The 24,639-nt window shown below is 45.5% G+C and overlaps 2 protein-coding genes across 4 annotated transcripts; both read left to right on the forward strand.

Moving 5' to 3' along the window:
- Positions 1–909: 909 nt before the first annotated feature.
- On the forward strand, positions 910–3,549 carry lrrc18b (leucine rich repeat containing 18b). Of its 2 annotated transcripts, none has more exons than XM_086139125.1 (4): positions 910–1,156; positions 2,005–2,056; positions 2,234–2,515; positions 2,687–3,549. In XM_086139125.1, exons 3-4 carry the CDS (start codon positions 2,258–2,260, stop codon positions 3,143–3,145), a joined length of 717 nt encoding a protein of 238 aa, XP_085995251.1. In that variant the 5' UTR covers positions 910–1,156; positions 2,005–2,056; positions 2,234–2,257; the 3' UTR covers positions 3,146–3,549. The 2 variants fall into 2 exon arrangements, with proteins under 2 accessions (XP_085995251.1, XP_085995250.1); XM_086139124.1 differs by having other exon boundaries at positions 2,254–2,515.
- A 2,250-nt stretch (positions 3,550–5,799) lies between these two features.
- arhgap22b (Rho GTPase activating protein 22b) lies at positions 5,800–22,956 on the forward strand. Of its 2 annotated transcripts, XM_086139122.1 has the most exons (10): positions 5,800–7,515; positions 12,468–12,667; positions 14,381–14,468; positions 18,009–18,137; positions 18,580–18,787; positions 18,878–19,010; positions 19,092–19,165; positions 19,245–19,366; positions 19,619–20,594; positions 21,189–22,956. In XM_086139122.1, exons 1-10 carry the CDS (start codon positions 7,473–7,475, stop codon positions 21,409–21,411), a joined length of 2,196 nt encoding a protein of 731 aa, XP_085995248.1. In that variant the 5' UTR covers positions 5,800–7,472; the 3' UTR covers positions 21,412–22,956. The 2 variants fall into 2 exon arrangements, with proteins under 2 accessions (XP_085995248.1, XP_085995249.1); XM_086139123.1 differs by lacking the exon at positions 5,800–7,515 and having other exon boundaries at positions 12,537–12,667; positions 13,361–14,468.
- The last annotated feature ends 1,683 nt before the right edge of the window (positions 22,957–24,639 follow it).

Consider the following 24,639-nt stretch of genomic DNA (forward strand, 5'->3'; position numbering starts at 1 on the left):
CTTCATACAAGAAATGTAGAGACACCATAACACATTACATGAGGGCTGTAACACATACTGTACAGTACAAATGACAGGATAAAAAAGTGAATAAAAACAGACCACAATAAAATGTCAAGGCAGGTCAATTCACATGTGCTAATCTAGTGAGTGTTGTGCAAATTTGTAAATTCTTGTGTAAAAAGAATACAGTACTTCATCAACATGCTCAGATGATCATGTGTTGCGTTGTGCAGTGACTAAGTCCTACAGTCGGAAAAAAAAACTCAGCAACATTGGTACCTGGGCGTGTTTTTTAATGTATGGAGGCATCATAATAAACACATGTTTAACTTGCACAGCATGTATGGGGAGAAAATGCAACTATAACCGGATCTGTCAAGAGCCCACTCAAAACGATTTGGGGAATTACATTGCCGTCTGGTGGTAAGATTGTGTCACTGTCTTTGTCACGTGACGTATTCCGTTTCACCCCAAAATGACGACGACGTCATAAACTACTATTCTCGAGCATCCAGCCCAATTTAATACGATTTGATTTAATTTATCGAGCACCTAAAAACAACCGCATCTCAAACAAAGTACTGTGCAGTCCTTTTAAAAAGTTTAACATAAAAAAAAACAATAAGTAAATGAGGGAAAGTGCGCAAAGTGAGCTGTGGACATTAATGAACAGTAAACAACAAATATTGGTATATGTTTATGTGTAAATGTTTAATGTAAACACTCTTCAGAGTGCAAATACCTAAATAATGTTTAGTAACGACTATTTTGCGCTGATTCACATTAAAGTCCGTTTTGAAATGTGCAACTTTTTCTTCGTGCCATGAAAACATTTACCTGCACGAGATGCTCGCGCTGGCCTATGACGTCACACAACTAAAGTACAGAACATGTCTCTGAATTAAAAACAATGGATGAGCACATAGAATAACGTTACGTCAGCGGCGGTTCTCACATTTCCCAGCCTTTAACCACATCTAGTTAATTGCGTATGTTGCTAATTTTATGTCTAGAATCCTTCGTTTAGCCTAAAATGCCATTACGCCAGCTATAGTGGGAGCTACTAATTAGCTTCAGCCACCTGGGACAGCCCTTGGACGCCAAGGCCACGGTCGACGAAACACAGCCGAATTAAAAGCGTACGGCAGGCACTGTGAGTACATATTACTGTTGGAGTTGCATTCCACTTCAAAAAAAGATGACACAGAATACATACATAATGAAAATATGCCAAAATGTCAGTATTTTTGGATTGTGGATTTACAGGCTTGTTAAGTGAAGGGAAATGCTCAAAATGGTGGGTATCGTAAAACTGAAACACTGCCATAACTGTGTCGTGTGTGGGCTATTTTCTTATTTATTTGACAACGTGCACCTATTCGTGTTTGTCGGGTCACATTTGCGATTTCTCCACCTGCAAAAACAAGTACCTGTAATGTCGCAAAAAAACAAAAAAGGACTTTCCCTTTTCTCTGTCTCATGAAAGCCTTTTGAAAACGTCGTTCCGAAAAAATATCTAATACCTTGAGACTGATGCACAATACAGTGACATTGCATAAATCTGAATAAATCAAAGAGACTTTAAGTATGAGTTGGGAGTCGTTTTTTGGCCGTGTTTTAAAATGTTAATCCAGTTCATGTTGGCTCATTGCTAGGCAAAGGAATCACACTCGTTTGGTCTCCTCGGAGCTGTGATATTATTTCAAAATGTAATTGTGTTGCGGATACTTTATGAACTCTTAAATCTACCTAATGGAACTTTTCCGACTCAGCAACTGAACCTTCCCAGTAATGGTGACAGATTTTGAAACATTTCAACATAGAAAGTTGCAACTGTGGTGTTACTCGGTGACACCTGCGACAGTCGCTAGGAGACACAAGAAAACAAATGGAACATTTGTTCAGGTGAATCAGGCACACAATATAACGACAGGTGATATTGCTGACTACTTTGGAGAAACAATATGTTGAAGGTTGACTTTTATTTGTCATCATTTGCAGTTGGGCAGCTGAATTGATGATACTGACCTTTTCGGGGACCAACTTAATGCTGGTAAGAAACCTCTTCAATCCATTTTCCTACATGGTTCATGGTAAAAATACCTACTCCAAATGTACACCCCCAACAAATAAATTGAAGCATATTGTATGTAATCTGCTCGAAATCAATCATTTTATGGCAGCGTGTGAACAGGTCGTGCACACAAAGCTGACGCGTTAACATTGTCAGGCTTTAACATGACCTTGCAGAAGCATGCCAAAGAAAAAGAAAGCCAACATTCCACGGAGCTTGGCGTTCACCTCAGGCATGGCCCTGAATTGCATTCAGCTCACACCCGATGGCAGACAGCGCCTCAATCTCAGTTTCAAAGAGTTGGACGCCGTGCCACCTAGCATCCAGAAGCTGAGTCGAGTCGACGAATTGATCCTGAGCAGGAACCTCATCATGAGCCTCCCCGACTTTATTCATGATTTCAACAACGTCCAAGTTTTGGACCTGCATAGCAACTATGTGAGTATAATGTAGACTATTTGTGCTTGATTAGCTTCATCTTCACTCACTGCAAAAAAATTACACAGTCCCAAATACATCACAAGTGACTTGTTAGTCTCAATCATCCCCATGGGTATGGCATGTCAATCAATTGCAAAGAAAATGGACAACTTATGTTTTTGACTGCAGCTGGAGCAGATCCCTCCGACCATCGGCCTCCTAAAGAACCTGGTCATTCTAAATTTATGCAACAACCGCCTAACGCAAGTCCCCAAGCAGCTGGGTCTGCTCCAGAACCTCCAGATGCTGTACTTGGGACTCAACCGGCTTCAAATGCTCCCCACAGCCATCGGTAACTTGAAGGAGCTCATCTATATCGGCCTGTCTGATAACAAATTTTCTTCGATGCCAAAGTGCCTCGCAAATCTCCAAAAGCTAGAAAAAGTTAACCTGGACAGAAATCCCTTTCCTCCGCCCCCGGACGAGAAGAAAGTTGAAATCCCAAGAAAGTTTTTCCTGGCTCATGCGCGCGACCTCTGTAAAGACTGCCGTAAAAATTGCAAACTAGACAGAGATAAGATGGAGGAAACAACACAAATGAAGGAAGCCACGGCAGGGCTTGTGCCACGAGTGGAGACGGTTATTTAAATCCAAGTTCAATCAAATTTGGACCCAAACAAATGTTAAAAAATAAACCTTACAGGTATTCTCAATAAATGAGGTTGTCATTTTATTTTATAATAATTTATTTAGGTGATGTGTTGAATTCAAAAAGTGCATTTCATATTACATGTACAATTCAAGATATCCAAAATGTCAGAAATGTTGAGCTTTTAGCGCACACCTCTTCATCGCCTTCAGAGTATGAGTGTATTTCAAAGTCTCAAATTTGTCTTCCTTCAACCTGCTAAAAGCCTACATTGATTGTTGGTGGTACCTGATTTTGTTTATTTTCCTCTCCCCCTGGCTGCAGATAAAGTAACCCTCAAGCAGCAGAAAATCAATTTGTGTCCACTAGAGGACGACAAAGACAATTGCTCAAAGATGACTCACTAGCCACTGTAGAAAGGAAATTAATCTGAAATTATTTTTTTGTTCTAGGTTTCATTATATATATATATATATATATATAAATCTCCATCGACATGAATAATTAAATAACTTTTCCCTAAGTCTCTCCCTCACGCCAATTTATTGTGACTCACCAGCGGTCGATAAGACATGAAAAAGTGCAAATAACCTCGCAACGCACTTCCGCGTTTCGTTTTTTTTTAAGCCACACGGCTGAGCTGAGGAGTGCTGAGTGGACAGAAATAAGATCTCATCAGATACACTCATTAGGATGCGAGCCGTCCGATATTGACTCAGCCGAGCTGCGACCTTTGTTACAGCGAAACGTGACAGAAGAGACTCGTAAGACGCTTCCAATTTCATATACTTGGATTTTTTTTCTCTCATTTAGAACTCATATCCAAAATATTGCAAGCCTACAGCTCTGACCATATTCCAGCTTGAATACAAATCACCAATAAACCAAGACCTTCGTTGACCCTGTAGCCTTTTTGGGGGGTGAAGGGGGCCCTTGACAATCGAATGCTCATTGCACGAGGCTCCCGATACAAGCGCTCTGCCGTTGCTATTGAAAATCAATTCACAGCTATCCACACACCTCTGGATGGGCTGTCTTTTTGTGGCTTCTCGCTTCCCCACTCGGCTATTCCATTAGTCTGCTCTCCATCCCCGCTTGCTTTCTCCCACTCAGTGTGTCAGTCGCCTTAATACATACGGGCAGGCAGGATGAATAAAACTGATGCCACAGCCAAGCCCATCCGTGGCCACAAATAGAATCGAATTAATTTCAACAACCTGGCTTTGTTTCCCGTATCGGCTGAGAGGCTAATTGGACTGTAGGAAACGAAAGTGAAAAGTCCAAAAAGCAAATGCGGCATTCTTTTTAAGTTTAATCTGTCGTGTGCTGCGATGACTCGACAAGAGTCACTTCCATTATCTGAATGAGATAATATCAACAGACACATTAGCAAGCCCTTTCTTGCACGTTAAGAAGACATGCCGTGTCTGCGTATGAAATGTTAGTTCAAGGATTAGTCTGTCGTTTCAAGTTGAAAACCTGGAAAATCAAAACTCAACAAATGGAGGTTTTTTTTGGACCCCCACAAACATGAATTATAGGTCAATGAGAAGTGATGAGTATGAACCGTACTCCCATTTTATAGCAGGAAAAATTTCTACGACTTTGAAGCTTTCGGGGGGGGGGGGCTGGCATCTTTCGTGTTTGTCACAGTCTGCTTATCCTGCCCGCTCTCTTCATCGCATTTGTTAGAGGGAATGACAGGAGTGGGAGGTGACCTAAAAGGGGTGAAAGAGCAGCACTGGTCTACTTTGTGTCCCCTTAGTCTGGTCAAAATTAATAAGACATTTTCTCTTCATGGCAACGTCAGAGTGAGATATTGTTTGTTTTGCCGTTTTAAATTTGTTAAAATGGATGCCATTACATCTCGCAGCAAATTCGACGTGTGCGTGTTAACTACGAGACAGCAAAATAAGTCACCTACTCAATCATGCAAAGGAATTTAAATCACTTTGGTATATACTTGTATAACAAAATAGTCACATATTGGTATCGGTTCTAAAAATGAATAAATATCGAGTCACACAACCATCCAGTCGTATTTTTGGCCTGCAGCAGATGACTGAAACAGGACCACTGCAGCCACTCATGCCCCAAACAATAAATAACGCAAAGTCAACAGTCACACCTTCAACAGCCCCCCCCCCCGCCCCCCCCCCCCGACTGTCCTGTTTGTTTTGCCCCTCCCTGTCGCAATGAAATTTTAATCACGCAGCGTTTCAATATTTCAAAACGTCCTCTCAAATTCAGTGATGGCGTTCGGCTACAGTGGCGAACAGAGAACGGGCTGACTTCTTGCTGTATTGTGGGCGGACTCGACGGGGACAGCTGTCGCTCAAGATCACCTTGGGCTCTGGCACTCTGAGAAGGAAGCAGTCATGTTGTTAGTGGAGATGGAGTGGTCCGGAAAAAATGAAAATGGGCAGTTTAACCTTTTTGATTTCAGCTGCACACTATCAGGTGGTTTTTGTGTGGTTTCCCCCGCCCCGAATATTTCCACTCGGGATAAAAACAACATTGGGTTGGGTGGTAGAATCACAAACAACTTTCAATGCCACACCCTGGGAGTGCCCACACTCCTTTTACTTTGAAAACCCAGGCTGGCATTGAAGGCTCTGTTTTTTTAATTGTACTTTTTTTTTTTTTTTGATCCTGGTTTTTCACGTTCACGTCCGTATTTGACCTCATTGCATGTGCGTTTGACTTTGAGCCGTGCGTGTGTCTTAGAGCATGTGCCGCCCCATTTCAGACTCTTGTTGGCTTTTCGGTGCATGTACCATGTGTCAAAAAAGGACACATGTGCACATACACATTAAAAAAAAGGGGGGGTCGGGGGCCCTCCACCCTCTCAGTTCCTCCTTCCCTCTTTGCTCTGTAATAAGAGCAGCTGTGGCCGCTCTGATTCAATTGCAGTGCAGGACTTATGGCTATTATCCAGTGTCGACTGGCTGCTGCTGCTGTGGCACAGCTGCGCCTCCAACAACGCCAGAAAACGGACTTGAGAGTCGTAAACATAGACGTACCACAAGCAAAAACAACAACAAAAAATGTTGCAGGGGAGACACTGATGGGAATAAGGTTTCTTTTCACCTGACTTTGCGGTTTTGAATTTTTTTTTTTTTTTTTTTTAATGAAGTGGAGGATGTTTTTTTTGACAGTGCAGTAGTGTGAGTTCCTGAAATGATTATGATGACACTTCGGGGGTCATTTTAGGTGACTGGTGACAGTCGAATCATGCAGCGATATTGACACGCTAACGTTTACGAGGCTACCCTGCTAGCCTGTATGAACTCACACCATGGATTCTTCCCAAATGTGTTGCGTTGCAGGTGAAGCCTGGGCGGGGTTGACTTTTCATTTCCACTCTCCAGTCTGTGTAAAACACACTTCTCAAAATGAATGTATGAGACAACATGACAGCATACGGCGATTACCAAATATTTATAACCGGAACGCATAGCCACATTTCGACTTGTTTTGCCTCTGATGCCACATTCCTAATATGTCAAATGTAGACTGCATTGCAGTTCGAACGGGATAGGATGTTGTCAGACCCATTTGGAACCCTATTTTTCTCCGTGGGTTTTTCAGAGTTGTGCCGTTGGAATGCAAGTAATTATCGAGCGGGTGTAGCATGTGAGGGTTCCGCAATTTTGACTTTTGAGTCGAAAGGCACTGTCACTCGAGGAAAACCAGAAGAGGCCTGGATGGCATATTTTAGGAACGTGGTTGAATAGACCCACGGATTTACAGTAGAAGGGAATTCTACCGAGACTAAATGGACAGTGAGCTTAGAACAGCGAGAGTACATGATAAAGGAGGGGGATTAATCGTGGGTGGCGGGTAGTGATTATGGGGGGCAAGCTCAGAAAGTCTTAATGAGGTGGAGTCAGTGTTGACACCTGCCACATGACCCACCTCCCCCACTCAATTGCCTTTCACTTTGAAAGCATTCACATACTTCCAGAAACCTAAAAGCAGGATTCAATTTGATCAGGTATAGATTGTTCGAATCAAAAAGCTCCATCCACCCGAGGCGGATGCCACGCTATGAATAATACAGAAGGGGGGGGGGGGGGGGGGTGTTGAGGCCACTAGCCATGTGCATGGAACAAGGGGAAAAAAACGGGGTAGTTCCTCTCCATCCAGTCCCCTCCCTCTTTTCTCGTTCTGTTCCCCTCCCCTGTGTTCCCAACCCCCAGCTGGCGGCTGCAACTGCAGAAGGTCAGAGAGAGGAGAGGAAGAGGAGGCTGAGGGTGGCGCAGGCGAGGGGCGCGGTGCTTGGATGGACACGAACATGCCGAGAGGAGAGTGCGCGCACAAGCCATGACAACCATGCTGAGTCCCAAGATCCGACAGACCCGAAGAGGTAGGACACTTTTGTCTCCTTCTCGACTGTTCTCAATAGAAATGGCGCTTTATGGTGACCGACACCAGAACATTTCAAACGTTTAAAAAAAAAAACATTGAAAGATACTACAACTGGACGAAGATGCCGGTGTAAAATCTGTCAGGAAGCAATTGCATCTCGAGTTTCATCGCCGGCTGTCAGCTGGTGCCGCGCGTGTGCCTGCGCCTGCGTGCGTGCGTAGCCTGTGATGTGTTTGCACTCGTAAAAGGATGCGTTAATAAGCCCTTGCTGTGCATGTGTGTCCAAGTCCACGTGTCCTCCGTTCCATCCCGATTCCCAATTATTCATCTGGATGTGATTAAGATGTAATGAATAGCTCCCGATAATGGGTGCGCGATGCGGAAATCCTCTCCTGGAGCTGCGTGAAATTGCTCCTAAAGAGGATTCAGCCATGCATTTGCATAGATTATCAGACAATAGACATTGGTCATGTGTGTTTTATGAATTGCCACATTAGCTGCTAGCATCTCGATAATGATGATGATGTGTGTCAAGTTTTGTATTTTCATATCCGTCCAAAAAAAACCAAAAAAACCCAAATTGTTCAACTGGAACTTCGCCTTGCCGAACGGCTAGTAAATTTTTGAAACAGAAAATTGTTGAGAGGTTGCATGACGCCCGTCATCTCGCTAGTTGAGTTTGCTTTTTTCTTTCTTGAGCCGACAAATATGAGAAAAGCTGGCGATAAAATTAATATTCATTTTGACAACAGACTCATAACCTGGTGACCAATCAGTAAGTCATCACTACGGGTAGTTTTTGCTCCTTGCTGGATCGTCTTGACCCACCGTGCTGGGTCAAACCATTAGCAGCAAATATCTAAAGTGTCCTGCTCTGAAAAAATGCAAATACATTGTGGCTCGGCTTCTGTCTTCGGTGCTCCCGTCGCTGTTTTAATTGCCTCCATATAAGCCGCTTCCCTCTCCTCCAGCATCTACTTGATGTGCGTTGCCATGGTTTTACGATCAAAGTCAGGCGACGTGGCAGCGCTGCCATTCCGCATGAATACAGGATGCGCCAACCGGCGGCAATCCCTCCAATGGCGTACTCGTATACACGTGGACATAACATGATGAGATAGGCACATCATGCTGCATCTGTTCCACTTTGCCACAGGTTCCACATACAGGCGCAAGATGATTTAACCCCCCCAACCCCAGCAGATTGTCAGAGCGTAGATTTAAATGCACACACACACAAACCGACCAGGTAATTTATCAGCGGTGGTAGCCTTACTGCGAGTTCCGCGCTGATGCACCTGTAACTATGCCTGCCCACCATCAATCATCACACAACGACTAGATTAATGGAATTAAATTCCTCCGGCATGCCGGCGCATCCTTGGTTGCGTGTATGAAATGAAGTGTATGTATAGCTTGACCGTACGTGTCAGACATAGTAAAAACCCAGTGCCGCTTCAAACTGTATTATTGACCACCCAAAGAGGAAGTCTGACTACATGGAGTGTATTTTTTTTCCTTCTGATTTTTCCCTGCACCCCTAATATTTACTGTATGGGGTGTGCTTAATGCTATGGCCGGTGAATAGAATACAATATTATTACAATATTTTCTCAACAATCTATCAGCTTGTTGAGTCGGACGAAGTGAAAGCATTTCACAAAAACAATCCGACATATGCAGCTAACGACATTCCCTGATCGAAAATTCAGGTTTATCAATATTCTCAGACTGAAATGAATGCCTTCAACGGACCCCCAAGATGCACACTATATAATAGCTGCGTTTCCGTGCAGGTACAATAGTAGTGTCATAAGTTCGTTGCAAGGGTGGTATCCTCCAGGGTACTGTTTTACCCTTGATGTTCACAGGTTGAAAACATGTCTGTCCTCCTGGAAAATGTATCGGTGACATTTGAATCCAATGATTATCCTTACATGGATATCTGAGTGTCGGCTTTACCTGAAGCTTCACAAATTGACTCGTCCTGGAAGAAATTATGCAAAGCCTCTCGCTGTTTCCCCTTCCTAAAATGTAATTCATGACAAATGCTAATCATGCTTTCGGTTCCAACAAATTTGACACCGAGGCTAATATGGCCACAGTGCAGCCCCCCAGAGCCAAGGAAGGTCTGAATCACCCTGAGCATGAGGTTCAAATTGGAGCTTTGGCACTTTTCAGACCCACAAAAGAAAAATTCTGTGACTCAAGTGTGAATCATAGACGTGTGTGTGTGTGTGTTCCACTCACACGCAGCTGACGTGTTTAACGCCGGAATTATTTTATGGGAACACTGGCAAGGCGAAAAGAGATGAAAATATTAATGCAGACATTTTTTTTTTAAACTGGTTCTACTTTTTCTCTTCCCACACCGTTGAGCTTTCATCCACAGGTCCATAGCGCCCTGTCACTCTTGAAGCTCCTTTTAGCCACCCCATCCTCCAGATTTGATCGAGGCGCCGATTTCTGCCTAAAACATAAATGACAGACGCTGATCTAATGACACTGCGGTCGATTATAGGGATTATTTTGGTGATCTTAGAAAATACGATAATTTATTTTTTGCGTTCAAAACAAGAAAATGTGAAGACAAAGGCAGTCCTTTGAAACACTGTAAACAATACTACAGTTTGTTTTTTGTTTTGTTTTTACGATGATGCCAATTTAAGAATTTAATTGTAAGCGTGAAGATTGGATTTATGTGTAGGGGGAAAAAAATATTTCGACATTCTTAGATTTCTCAGGTAACAAAATTTAAGTATGATAATACATTGAAAGATAGAAATGTGTCAGAAGCAAAAACATTTCCACGCCTTTTGAAGGGAATCTACAGCAGTAGAGTATCGAATTTAGTTTTCAATAATCCGCGTGTGTTCTTCATGAGAATAAATGTGTCTGCATCCTCTCGGTAATAACAGAGCAACGAGTGATTCTCGGTGAAAAACAGCGCCACAGGAATGATAACTGGACCGCGTCTAAGGAAGACTCATGGCGGGATAAGCGTCATTAACGTGAAATATGACAACGGAGCTTCACTTCATCGATTACGACATGATGGATGTGGTGTTTGGTAAAAACGAGAGTCTTATCAAAAGAAGGATGAGCAAAGAGAAATTTGTCAGTGTTCCTCATCTGAAATACCTTATCTTCGTGTTCCAACATAGCTCTTTCATTGAACTTTGCTGCAAAAATTATCCTCGGCACATTCTGACAAGCAACGAGTAGCCCTCAAATGTAATGTTGGTGTTACTCTTCCACTAAATTCCAAAGAGCCCGAAACGTCCACTTAACGAATAACGTCGTCTATGGCCAAGCGTGCCGAGTACATTCTTCAATGTGACGTATTTGCGGAGCGGACGTTGACATCAGTCAAGCCTCTGAGTGATGCGGTGCCACAACTGTGTCGGCTTTGTCTCATAATTCCTCCTTGAAGTGATCTCACTGAGATTTCTTTCGGCCATTTGGATGACTTGGCCTTTTTGCGAGAAGAAAAAGACGTATTCAAAACACCTCGTTAGCAGTGCGCATTTATCACAGCCGCATTTTGGAGCATATTCCCACATGAATACTTTTGTAACCGTGGGTATTAATCCATTTGTCATGGTGTTAGATTTACAGATTTTTTTATTTTTTTTTAACTGGGTAGCCATTGAACCATGGCAGTTCAAATGAATCAAACACGTCCCACCTTGGAGACAAGGTCAAAGAGCGACTAACTGAATCTAATCTAACTGTATCCCGATCATTTTTTTTCTATAAATGGAACAGTGGTGCCTATAAAACATCCCATGTATGCTGAAAAAGAAAACAAGACAATCAAATACAATTGATAATTTCTCCATCGCCATATTCCCTCCGCAACATTGATCATATCGTCTACACGCACACTCGTCTGCGCAGTCGAGTCGTGTAAATTATTCATGATCATTAAATTGCATCGCCTTGTTTGCATAGCCTGCCAGGAGTTCATACCTGTGTCCCATAAATCCATATGGCCCAGTTGGCAGCCAAATGTCCTTGCAACTTGAACCCCTGCTGCTTTCGTGAACTCGTTTGAAGATAAGGGCAACGTGTGTTCTCGCCGTCGTGGAAAGACGGATGTCGCATTGGGACACGGCTATACCGCCCGCCCGTCCCCTTTGGTTTGAAACCGCCGCGGAGCCAGCTCAGGTTTCGCGCATTTGTTGAGAATGAATCAGTCGGTCCCACGTGGTCCTATTATCTCCAGCCAAAGCTGTTTGCCTGTCTTTTGGCTTGTGGCGAGGCAATAAGTCTCTCTCCCAAGGACCTTCCAAATGGAAGGCGGGTGGGGTCGGGGGGGGTACAATCCCTGTCACCCCAGGCTTCAGGAAGCATGTGTGTTGTGTGTGCGCCCCCATCACTGTCTCGACATTATTTGTGTTCAATTCATATTTGTGCCCTGCTGCCTCTGTATCTCATCTTGAGGTGTTCTTGCCCGGGGGGCAGAAGGTTGTGTGTTCCTGAGTGATGAGCGGCATACGCAATGAAAGATAACACTGCAGGGGTGAAAATGGAGAAGAAAAGGAAAAAAATTAAAACAGGGCAACGGGCCAAGATGGATAATGGAGTCGTCTAATCTTTGTCAATTCAATCATTGACGAGCCTGCATTCAGCGGTGTGTGTTACTGTATTTAAATCTGTACTTTATTTGGCCATTTATTTTTCTGACTTGCTGTTCATTTGGAAACAAAAATTGGCCCTTTTTCAACAGATGGTGACAGCATAAGATGTTTACTGAATGCAGGTTTTTTTCCTTTTTGTGCCCATTTATCAAATGGGTATTTTATATAACAAACAAAATTCCAATTTTTTTTTTCGACTTGAGCATTTTTACCAGAGACATTTTTCACAAGTGTTTGCGCTTCTCCAAAAATCCGGACTGCCTACTGTACTTTTGTGCGCCCACTGAAAATGGAAATGTGTGTGCAGCCAGGTCCAAGAGCATGGTGATGGGCGAGGTGACGCGGGGCTCCTGCCAGCCGGCCTCGCCCAGCCTCCAGGAGGGGGCGCTAAAGGCCGGCTGGCTCAAGAAGCAGCGCAGCATCATGAAAAACTGGCAACTGCGCTGGTTCGTGCTGCGCTCAGAACAGCTCGACTTCTATAAGGACGAAGATGAAACCAAACCACAGGTAATTGCAAAGCGAGACGCACGTTGAAGCTGTTACTTGAACTTATTTTCTGACAAAATCTCTGAATTCACTTTACGGGGTCTTTTAATTTTCGGAACCTAGTCACACTTTAACCTTTTTTTTCCCCATTTTGCTGGAGTTGGTATCATAAAATTACCAATCGACACCAAATAATGTAGCTTCAACACGAGGTTTTAACACTATGCTAATGGCTCAAGACACTTGAGACCGACAGTTCCGGTCTAAGTGCTGCTAGTACACACAGCAGAGCGCTTGGTTTCCTCCTCCATTAGTGCATCAACCTAAAAATATTTATAAGGGGAAAAAAATGCCCTAACTGATTCGATTCCTTTCTCAATTTAAGACACCTTTTGTGGTCACGCGCTGACTCATCTTTTCCCTCTTTAATAACCACTTACCAGTAATGGAGTGGGCGTGTCACTCGACTGGCCTTGCTCGGGTTGGGGGAAAGGGGGTGTTGCAGCAGGTTAGCTGAATAGGTTTACAATGGGCTAACAAGAAGGGATGATGTAATCCAACAATAAAAATAGACAGCAGGTCCATCTTCATCAGACACATACACACGCGCCATTTAAAACATCATCATCACTGCGAATTCCGGACTGAAACCTTGACACTTGTATTGATTTTTTTGTTTTTTCATTCTGGATGACTGCTGTTTATTTAATGCAGAGGCCCATCTGCCATGGCTGTCTTTTCCTTCACACCCACGTACAAAGAGCGCACACCACATCGGATGACGTCTTCGACTCATTGCAGTTGCTCTATCCTATGGGGACCGAATGACGGAGCGGGTCCACAGACTGCCCTTTCATCACAGCTTGCCAATACTCATCCGAGCTGTATTGATTTGAAAACACCGATGGGTTCAGGTCTCTGGCGCACATATAGTGAGGGGGAACGGTCATCTGCATCGACGCGGCCTCCCCGTCTGAAAACGGGATGCGTGCAAAAGTGTCATCCTGCCGTGGTCGTCTCTCTGATCTTCTAATCGATGGGATATTTGAAACTGGGAGTGGTGCTCTGCGAGAGGAGGGGGAGATGTCCGCTTATTGTTGCAATAGAATTCCTCCCCCAGTACAAATAATGAAAGAAAATTGTGACCTCACTGCATTTCTGTTTGCCAGATCAATTTCAAAGGGGCTCGTCGAGTATTTTCTGTGTGCACCCCCACCCCAAATGGTGTGATTGTCTGCGATGAGGTGAGCACTTTAAAATCCCCTGCTGCCTGCGTTGTTCTCAGCGCTGGGCATCCCCCAGGGAACCCCCCCTCCCCCCCACTTCCGCCGCACCCCCGACCGGAACCTTTAATCCCCCAGTTCCAACACTTCCCCTGTGCCGCAACCAGCACCCGCCTCTTCCATTTGTTGCCACGGCTACTAATGTTGGCGAGGGCCCGGCCCACAGACTGAGGCAATTCGCCAGACTTGCTGGAGGATGCCAGTCAGCAGATTCACAGACGCCGGCATCTCTTCACAGCTCACTTGGCCGTAGTTTGTCGTACCTAGATAGGGGATTGATCTTGATCAAGTATTCTGATCACCTGTGTGGCTCCCCATTGGATGACATGGGTGAGAAAATGGGGAAAAATATGAAATGAATTCTGTGCCTCTCACAGGTGAAGCCACAAACGACAGCAAATCGCGCTTTCTGCTTTTGTTGAAGCTCAGTGTTGTTTTTTGTACATTTCAGGGCTGCATCCCTCTGCAGGCCTGCCAAGTGAACGAGCTCACCGCGAACCCGGATGAACCAGGAAGACATCTTTTTGAGATTGTGCCAAGTAAGATTTCTTGACGTAAACAACAGGTGGCACCGTTGTGCAAGTCAGAGTAACATTCTCATCTCATCGGTGGCAATGCTAATCAGGTTTTTTTGGGGGGGGGGGGGCGGTTTGTAATCGTATATTATTTGTGTACCTTCACATGTCCAATGTGTCATGGTGAAACACCAATGTAATGCAAGAGGGGAGTCTCAGGAGTCTAGTATTGCCCTAATAGCCATTCTGCAGGGATACATTTTGAGATGAAGCAATGAGCGAGTTACAATCAGACCATGTGCTGTTGAATCCGAGCACCGGGATAATGTCGAGTCCGCTCTCGCTGCCTGTGGCACGCTGTGTTTGCTCGGAGGACCTCTCCTTGTGTTTGGAGTGGACGACCAACTTGTGAGTCTCCTGTGTGTTTAGTTTATGGCCGGTCAACGTTGCGGAAGGGTGTGAACTCCAATGAGCCTCTCGCCACGGGCACACAGCCCCATTGGAAATGTCATCAGGCGGAAACTGATGCAAAGCGTGCACATCTGGACACTCACCTGCAGCGTTTATATTGCCCCGATACGTTCAGTGACGGTCATTATTTTTGAAATAAATTCAGCACATCATTCTTGTTTCCTGTGCTATTTCATGTCTGTCCATATGCCTTGTTGCACCTATCCAAGGTCACTGAGAACAATGACCTTGCATAACTCGTCAGACGGTGAGATGCCTTCCTTGTCCACACCGACGCCAACATATACCACAAATAACTGACTGTTTTCCAATCGTAGTTATTGTCTGGAAAAGAAATCCTGGAAGCATTTCGGCCAAACAGCAGCAGTTTAGTTTTTTTTTTTTTTGTTTTTTTTTAGAGTAGCTGACAGGGCGTAAAGTTCTGTTGTGCTCGGATGAAGCGGCATCCGAGAGCTGTGGCTGCACGACGACACAATCTGTCTACGTACCGACTTGTCGGGTTTGAGGTTGTTTGACCTTTGTCGCATTGAAATCTGTGTAATACCGCGGTGGTAATGCTGAATAATGTTAGAAATGGATGCAAGCGTTAGAAAGTGCAAACGAACACGGCATTTAACCTTAAACACTGCTGTGTCATCTTTTTCTTCAAATGTGGGTTGGTGATCTCATAAACATGCTGCTGGAAAGACCGCAACTGGCCATAAAATAATTTGCATTGCATGAACTAGTCGGCGCAGAAGAACCCAAAGTCTATGCAGAATGTATCTCACAGTAATTGATTGGCACATCCCCTCCCCAGTCCTTTTTTTTTTTAAAGTGTGCACACAAGTTTATTTGGCAAAGATTGGAGGACAACCCATCTTCCAGCACACACAAGTGACACAGACAGAGAGAGAGGGGGAAAGAGAGAGAGCCTCGTCACACTCCCCTTTAGGGATTTACTTCTCCCCAGGGGGGCTGAGGGAAAGGACCTGCGGCCCACAATGCTCAATAGGCAAGAGAGGAAGAAAGCGGGCCATGGAAAGAGGCAAGACGTAGTTGTAGGAGTGGGACTCATTTGGATGGATTCCATTCCCGTTTGGCACCGAGCGTGCCGCGCTTGCAGCTTGCAGGCCGTCGCTGCTGCTACCTGCGTCGTGATCTGCTTCCAAGCGGAGGCCAAGGCGCTCCATGCTTGCAGGGTTTAGGTGCAAAGGGAGACCCGGAGCCGGTTCCAGCTCTGGTCCGAACTGTTGGCGCAGACATGGGGCCGGTCTGCTGTAAACCGGACATGCTGAAGAAGCAACATCTCCAAGGTAACGGGAAACAGCTGCTGGAGCTTTTTAACTAGAGTAGTAAAGCGATGAGAGGAGGCATTGGGGCAGCCGAGCACTTCACTCGATGTAAGCTAACTTTGTCACATCGTGGAGAAGCACAATCTTCTGTTGTTGGTTGCACTACTATGTTGTTTCTTGCTGCACACCCACCCAAAGACAGGACATCCATCGCAGAAAAGAAAGGAGTAGGTGTGGATATATCAGAGGCTGTTGAAAATGATAGCCCCCCGCCCCTCTGTTCATTGACTGCACTTGTGCATTTCGATGACACAGACTCTCCATGCTTCACTTTTTGACAGCTCCATTGTTGTCTTAACTTGTGGCAGCTGCACACTTGATCTCGAGAGTGCTTCAAAAAGTCCTCCTATGGTCAATTAGAAAGTGGGTGCGATTCCTTCAAAGGACTTTTTTTTTTTTAACATACCTTTGCTTTCAGGCAATTATAAAAGGATGACTTTCTTGTTTGTTGTGAAATCATTTCCGGCACCGTAAACGCCGCAGTGCCTCCCTGCTTCCCGCCAGCACCGCCTGTGTGTACTGTCTGGCAAAAAGTGCAGTTGTAATAGAGGCTGTATCATCGATAAACACTCAAATGTTCTAGCCTGACACACACTGTTTATCAATCAGCCTCCCGGTGAGCCCAAATGTCAACGTCTGCCTGACGCCATGTCGACACACCGCAATAGGTTCCATTCACCTCAAGAGGAGCTCATCTTGGAAATTGTCTCCAAAGCCTGCCAGTTCTTATCTTAATTCGCTCCGACGGGGATCTTTGTACTCTACATTCATTAACTTCCAGCTGAGATGCTGTTGTGGTTTTTGCTGTCCGCTAGCTTTGGGCGCATTGATTTTGTGCGGGCTATCTCTGTCTGTGCGCGTTATCGGGACGTGATTCTGCAGAGCGGAATCAAAAGATGTCCAGGCTCCTTAATGTCTGAGTCTTGTCTTTACATTTCGAGTCTCATTTCTAGTTGTCTCAGCTGTGCAGGCAAATCCACGGGCTGCCTGTGGTGCCAATCCATATCTCCCACGCTAAGCTTGTGCATCGTGTTTGGGGGCAAAACAATAAATAATCAGCGTTGAGTTGACCATATCAAGTGTACATCAAAAGACAAACCGGTGTGATCATCACGATGGTGTGAGATTGCAAAGTTGGGTGACAATAGCATTTCGCTTGATGGCACTACTGTTTATATTTGGACTCCGACTCTCACAGATGAATGACTGAATGTGGTCGCACCGTTACCCCGTGATTCTGAAATAAAGTGCACTTTTTTAAGATCAAAATGCTGTTTAGTACAGAATGGATTTTTTATTTTTTTTTGTCCAATTCTAATTTGCTTTCTTGCATGATGTATCTTTTTTTTCTTGGCCAAAGAAACGAGATATCTAGTGTTTTGTTGTGACCTTGATTGTTTTTTTTTACTTATTTATCTTTTCAAAGACACAATCTGCTCTCAGTAAAAGCTGACGTATGGTGACCCTTGAATTAAATTGCTTGAGCTCTGCTGCCGTCTAGTGGTGAGAAACATTCACAGCGTGTTTGCTTGTGTTTCATGTCACATTCAGACAGACGGTCCAGTCCCCTTTTTATTTTTTTCCACACATTAAACATTTTGCAACGTGTACACAGTTTATTTTTAATTCAGAGTTAAGTGACCACGTATAGTGTAAAATAAGAATTCCAGTTTTACAATCCTAATGTGTATAATAGAGTGTGCGTAATAAAAATAAAATACATGCACAGCCCTTATATAGCCGTTGTATGTGTTTGAAGGTGGTACGGGGGAGAAGGACCGCCCACCGATCAGCCATGAATCCTTCCTGCTCATGGCCAACTCCCAGACAGACATGGATGACTGGGTCAAGGCCATACGGCGGGTCATCTGGGCACCGTTTGGAGGAGGTAAAGCCAACGCTTCGAGTGTCGAGCGGTCATCACTGCGAGAGCCGCTTGCCGAAACAACTGTAATCTGAACACAAGTCTCTTGATTGCACGGTTATTCCTTCTATATTTTTCTGTTATTAGCTAATGCAGCTTTTTGTGACATGAGCAAAGCGATGGGCTTGGGGTACTGAAAAGTCGAGCCAAACTTGGCTCGCTTTGAACAGCAACATGGTTTGTTTCTGCTTCTCAGTCGCGTCGTGACTTGTTGAACTATTTGTTGAAACAAAGACACTCGGTAGCACCGCTTTTCTTAATGAAGCTCAGCAACCTCACTTCTGCATAGTTCTTTGTTCACCCAGACGCCACAACATAGGAAAATGTCAAGCTTATCTTCAGTGGATAAATGGTCTTGTTAAACTACAGAATAATCTTTTGTTGTTGTTGTTGTTTGTTTCTCCAGGGATATTCGGCCAGCGATTAGAGGACACAGTGCAGTATGAGAAGAAGTTTGGCCCCCGGCTGGCGCCGCTGCTGGTGGAGCAGTGTGTGGATTTCATCAGGGAGAGGGGCTTGGACGAGGAGGGTCTCTTCCGGATGCCGGGCCAGGCCAACCTGGTCAAAGATCTGCAAGAGGCTTTCGACTGTGGCGACAAACCTCTTTTTGACAGGTAGGCGACGTCAAGCGATTCCGAAGAAGCGGAGAAACAAACCTGTTGACTGAAGACGCATGGCATCCCTTCTGGCGAATTCCCCTGCAGCAACACAGACGTTCACACGGTGGCCTCCTTGCTGAAGTTGTACCTGCGAGAGCTGCCTGAACCCGTCATTCCCTTCTGCAAATACGAAGACTTTCTAACATGCGCGCAGCTTCTGGCTAAAGATGAGGAGGAGGTAAGTGCGCATTTCGCCGCCGCTTGCGTTTGTGTCCTGACACGAGCTGCCAGTCGTTGAAACATTTTCCTTTTCGACAAGGGGGTTCAGGAGCTCGGCAAGCAAGTCAACACGCTACCTCTGCCTAATTACAATCTCCTCAAGTATATATGCAAGTGAGTTGATAGTCGGGATGGCAATTGCGTCACCGCAAGTGCAGCCGCGAAATGAAATGTCATTTGTCGTCATTTTGAGGTTCCTCGATGAAGTCCAGTCCCACTGTAATGAAAACAAGATGAGCGTCCAGAACCTGGCCACAGTGTTTGGGCCCAATATCCTTCGACCCAAGATGGAAGACCCGGTCACTATCATGGAAGGTACAATGTCGAAAATGACGAGCATCCACTTCCTCCCAGATTTCAGGAGACGAGATTGTCATGTTTTTTTGTAGACTCTCTGTGTCATTTTAGTTTGATGGTGCAAAAACGGCATGTATCAGGGGGGGCTAAATTTATCATTGAATTTGAAATGAAATCACAAGAGTTCTTCAAATAGGACTGGGATGGATCGGTCAAAAACGTGAAAACGGGACAGTACGTGAAAGTCCATGTTGATCCCTTTTGCCTTAGGTACCTCTTTGGTGCAGCACCTCATGACGGTCCTTATCAGGGAACACAAGCGTTTGTATTCAGGGAGGAACCAAGAGGACCTCGTTGCCCCCCAAGCGGAGCACCTGCTCCTCAATCGAAGCCTCGGTGCCTGGATCTCGGAAGAGGACCTGCAGAGCTGCCCCGTCTCCAACCCAGACCAAGAACTGAACAGCAGTGCTTCATCGCTCGAAGCCAAATTGTGCACCGCCGTCGCCCCCGCGCAGACCCCGAATCCCGGGCCGAGACTGGGGTCTTCCTCGGCAAAGGGGGAGACAGTTGTGAGCCCGAGTAAACAAGCGAAGAGCATCCCCTCGTGGAAGTATTCTTTTAAAAGCTCCTCGACGCCTCGTTGTCAGCCGCAGCCGAAGCAGAGCGGCTCGGCGGTGGAACCGAGCGCCGTGTCTTCCGGTGGGGGAGGAGGAAGCGGCAACTGGCTGATGAACGGTTTGTCCTCCTTGAGAGGGCACAGACGTACCTCCTCGGGTGAAAGGTCAGCCCGAGACCGGGACTCCACCGGCTCCTCGCAGAGACTCTCCACCTATGACAACGTCACCTCCTCGTCGAGCATGGGTAGCGTGCAGAGTGTCGGCAGCACTCCTTGGTCCACCTCCTCCTGTGAGATCTCGGCGCCAGACTCTACGAGCGGCGATGCTTCGGCCCACCACAGCTGCGACGGCGGGGACAAGGGGGAGTGGGCGGAGAGTCAGAGGGGACCCGATAGAGGACGGCACGGAGGAGCAGCCACGGAGCCAATGAGCTCCGAGCAGGACAGCTCCGAGGCCATGGAGCTGGGCAACGGCAGCGAGAACGACAACGCCGGCGTGCTCGCCAGAGTTGCGTGCGTCGTCACGTCTGACGACGGAGACGGAGCCGGCGTCACGCTGAGCGGTCTGGTCGAGGGCCTCAAGGACGAGCTCAGGAAACAGAAGGCCGCTTACGAGGTCAGGATCCAAAAGTGAGTACACAACTTAGCTGACGATATGTGAAAAGCTAATAACTTATACGTACAGTAAGTTGAGAGAACGACATAAGTCATTTCAAAACCTTTTTCCACCATTATTAAATTCCAATAATTGATTTCATCTGTGAAAAAAAATCTATCATGAATAAATGAACGTTTTGGGTCCTTCAACGCTTACATCAATAAAGATATGAAGTGACTTGCAAAATTGCAAACTGCCAATCAAATCCTTTGGGTCAAAGTTTTTCATCTTAGACCCGAGGTAGAGTGGAATGGAGGGAATTATGAACAGTTCCAAATAGCAGTAGAACAAACACCTTGCAGCTTCTGCCTGAAATCAAAAATTCGGGTCAATCTGAGGTACTTGAAATGGGCGCCTGAGTTCCATTTGATCCAAGTTTGAACACTTAAGAGTGGTAAAAGTTTTGAAATGAATTGTCTTCGTCTCATTTCCGATGTCACAAAAACCTGGCATTTGAACAGGTGCACTAGTGGAATTTTGATTTCCGTCGGCAGATAAGTTGTAAGCGAGGTCGCTCTATTAGTCTCAAAACATAAACGCTGGCGCGTGTGGATGGCCATGTCCAGGTTGGAGGACTCCAGCGCTGCCCTGTGTGCCCACATGGAGCGTTTGGAGCAGGAGATGGAGCAGGAGAAGAAGCGGCAGCGCATGCTGGAGATCAAACTGCGCAACTCGGAGCGAGCTCGGGAGGACGCCGAGAACCGCAACAAACTCCTGGAGAAGGAGATGGAGGACTTCTTTTCCACCCTGGGAGATCTCACCATGACTACAAGGACCAGCGATATTTGACCCGACGTCGGGGTTCATTTTTGAAAAAGGGCTCACGCCGTTCTCCATGCCGCAGCACGTTCGCCCGTGTTTGTGCGCATCGAAGGCAAGCGCGGGAGGAAACGGGGGGGCCCTTGAGGTGAAATGTGTGCGGCGCATTGTTTGGCAAGCTTCACACTGGGAATGCAGTCACTTCTCACTGGTGCGCACTGACCAAACCGTTGCAAGTCAAATGATGGGCGAATGCGATACATGTCTCTGCTGTTTCACATGATGATGTCTGTTTGCTGTAAATATTCGGAAACAGTAAACGCCACAATCCCCTTTCCAAGGGAAACCGGGACCAAGACCTCATGAGGAATTGAACCCCCTCCCACTTCCAAAATGTTTAGAACGGCTCTAAATGATATGTTAAACTGTAAATAATTCCATAAACTATGAACCCAAAACACTTTAATACCAAACCTTACATGTAGCAATTGTAAAATAAAATAAAAATGACACCTCTTGTCATGTCTTACCTGAGGTAACAAACACTCTGTGGCTTATGCAAACAACCCAGGCTAATCTTGGCTACGCCCCAGCAAATTAAGATCTTGAATAACAGTCTGAGAACGATCAGTTCTACATCTCCGACCGAATTTACTACTTTCCTATTAGCCGGCCACTGTAGTAACCGCTGTTCCCGGAAGGGTTTGTTTTCCACGAATAGCTGAGGAGAGGTGCCACAGACACAACCCCGAGGCCCTTCCAGTGCCTCTCGAGTCACATGATTTCCAGGTCGTCCCTTCCGTGTGTTGCGGTTTCAAATGAAGACCAGTTCAAAGTGCGCCTGACCTGCCAGCCGCGTTTTGGCAGCATGAAGCTCAACACTGCCCTTCAAGTAACAATGGGATTTCCTTGCTTGTGCCTTCAGGGACGTCCTTTGAAACATTCAGATGGAAAAAGAAAAAGGTGTGCATTGCTTCGCCCAGGTCGTTGCGTTTCCTCTTGAAAATGTCGATAGAAGTGCCGATGACCGATAACTTAGAAGGTGCCAATTATTGTCAAAGTGATGTCGTGCTTTTGAATGGGAAAAGAATGTATCCTCGTCGTGAATGTAATCGTTGTTTGATGAAGCCAGCATGAGAGGAAATGCACTGTTGAGCGCTTCCTCCATTTCGTGTCTTTTGGACCGAACACACTCGGGAAGAAAATGACGTTTGTGCATATTTGCGCAGGGAACGCTGCATGCTGATTAAAAATGACTCCACAATAGGGCCCAACAATGAAAAAAAATGCGTTTGTAAGAATCGCGTGGCTATTCTTTATTTCAAACATGCTGCATTTTAGAGGCAGATGTGGGTTTTTATTGCACAGGAATCTCCTGAAAGACCACTCTTAACGACCCCGAGGTGTTAACAGCAGTCCCATACTGTTATTTTCCTCATCTGCGTGTGTGTCACAACCAAGCCTAAATGTCTTCACTGGTGGTGGTGGTTTTTTTTAAATTTATTTATTTGGATACACAAGATTGTAATGAATGAAACATGTATGGAAAATAAAGCTGACATCAAGTTAATCTAATATGTTGAATTTCAATGAAATGAAATCAGTGTGGAAAGAAAAAGATGTAACCATGAACCAAAGTATTCTTTGAGTCATAATACACTTTTTTTTAATTGAAAAAGCTGTGGCGGAAATGCATCCATCCATCCATTTTCCAAGCTGCGTGTCCTCGCAATGGTTTGGGGGGTGCTGGAGCCTATCCCAGCTGCCTTTGGTCAGTATGCGGGGGACACCCTGAACTGGTTGCCGGCCGATCGCAAGACACAGATCAACAAACACCCGTCCGCACTCACACCATCTAGGGAGAATTTGGTGTTTCATGAACCTGTAGAATACAGGAAAACACCCACACAGAGAGCATGCAAGCTCCACACAGGAAGGCTGGAACCAAACCCAGGATCTCTGCACTGTAAGGCCGATGTGCTTACCAGTCGATCCACAGGGCTCAATTCTGGGGCCTCTGCTGTTCTCGCTGTATCTGCTCCCATTGGGTTCCATCTTAAGGAAACATGGTATTCCCTTCCACTGCTATGCAGATGACTGCCAGATCTATGTCCCACTGAGCAAGAAAGACGCCTTCTCATTAAGGCCACTCCTATCCTGTCTGGAAGAAATCAAAACCTGGATGGCACAAAATTTCTTGAGATTCAATGAAAAGAAGACAGAGGTGATATTGTTTGGTCCCAGTGGCCCTTGTACATTCCATCCTGTAGACTTGGGCCCCCTGTCTCCTTATCTTAAGTCAACAGTCTCAAACTTGGGCCTTAAACTGGACAGTGATTTCAAACTCGATCGGCAAATTGGTGCCGTTGTTAAATCCAGCTTCTTTCACCTTAGACAGCTGGCCAAAATAAAACCTCTCCTCTCACATGAACACTTTGAGATGGTAATTCATGCCTTTGTCACATCCCGGCTCGATTACTGCAATGCCCTTTACTTTGGAGTCAGCCAGTCCTCCATTAAGCGCCTTCAGCTGGTCCAGAATGCCGCCGCTCGCCTCTTGACTGGTACTCGTAAGAGGGAGCACATAACTCCTACTCTGGCATCCCTTCACTGGCTCCCCATTCATTTTAGAGTTATTTTCAAGATCCTCTTATTTGTTTTCAAATCTCTGAATAATCTCGCGCCACCTTACCTCTCTGAGCTCATCCGCCCCTACACACCTGCCCGGCGCCTCAGGTCTGTGGACCAGACTTTATTAGAAGTACCAAGAACTAAACTGAGGCTCAGAGGGGATCGAGCCTTTTCTGTTGCTGGTCCCTCTCTCTGGAATGACCTCCCACTAAACATTCGGCAAGCCTCCTCGCTGCCCATCTTCAAAACCCTCCTCAAAACTCACTTGTATTCTTTGGCATTCGACTCAGCATGACTTAGATTTGTTCTTGGTTTTACTGTTTGGTGCTTTCTACTGCCTTTATTACCGATTTGTCTTACTGTTTATTGTGCATGTTAAATTGCTCCATGTACAGCACTTTGTATGCAGCGATGGCTGTTTGAAAGTGCTCTATAAATACTGTTGACTTGACTTGACTTGACTTGACTGGTCGTGGGAAGAATGAATTTCAAAAGTATTGGTTTCAGTTCAGGATCATTGAAAGGACCAAAAAAAAAGCAAATCACAGTGTGCTGTTCCTGCAGCGAATAACACATTTGGCAATCCAGACTTCAACTTGGATTGCACCATGCACCCTGCTTAGTGTA

Source organism: Hippocampus guttulatus, chromosome 19 (genome assembly GCF_054856545.1).
Source record: "Hippocampus guttulatus isolate MCC_2025c chromosome 19, RoL_Hgut_1.0, whole genome shotgun sequence".
NCBI classification, from domain to species: domain Eukaryota; kingdom Metazoa; phylum Chordata; class Actinopteri; order Syngnathiformes; family Syngnathidae; genus Hippocampus; species Hippocampus guttulatus.

Excerpts from the sequence above, each read along its gene's own strand:
- lrrc18b (XM_086139125.1), top strand. The coding sequence starts at position 2,258 with ATGCCAAAGAAAAAGAAAGCCAACATTCCACGGAGCTTGGCGTTCACC. Across the intron at positions 2,516-2,686 it reads TGGACCTGCATAGCAACTAT|CTGGAGCAGATCCCTCCGAC; the intron begins GTGAGTATAATG and ends TTTTGACTGCAG.
- arhgap22b (XM_086139122.1), top strand. The coding sequence starts at position 7,473 with ATGACAACCATGCTGAGTCCCAAGATCCGACAGACCCGAAGAG. Across the intron at positions 19,011-19,091 it reads TGGCTAAAGATGAGGAGGAG|GGGGTTCAGGAGCTCGGCAA; the intron begins GTAAGTGCGCAT and ends CTTTTCGACAAG. Across the intron at positions 19,367-19,618 it reads CCCGGTCACTATCATGGAAG|GTACCTCTTTGGTGCAGCAC; the intron begins GTACAATGTCGA and ends CTTTTGCCTTAG.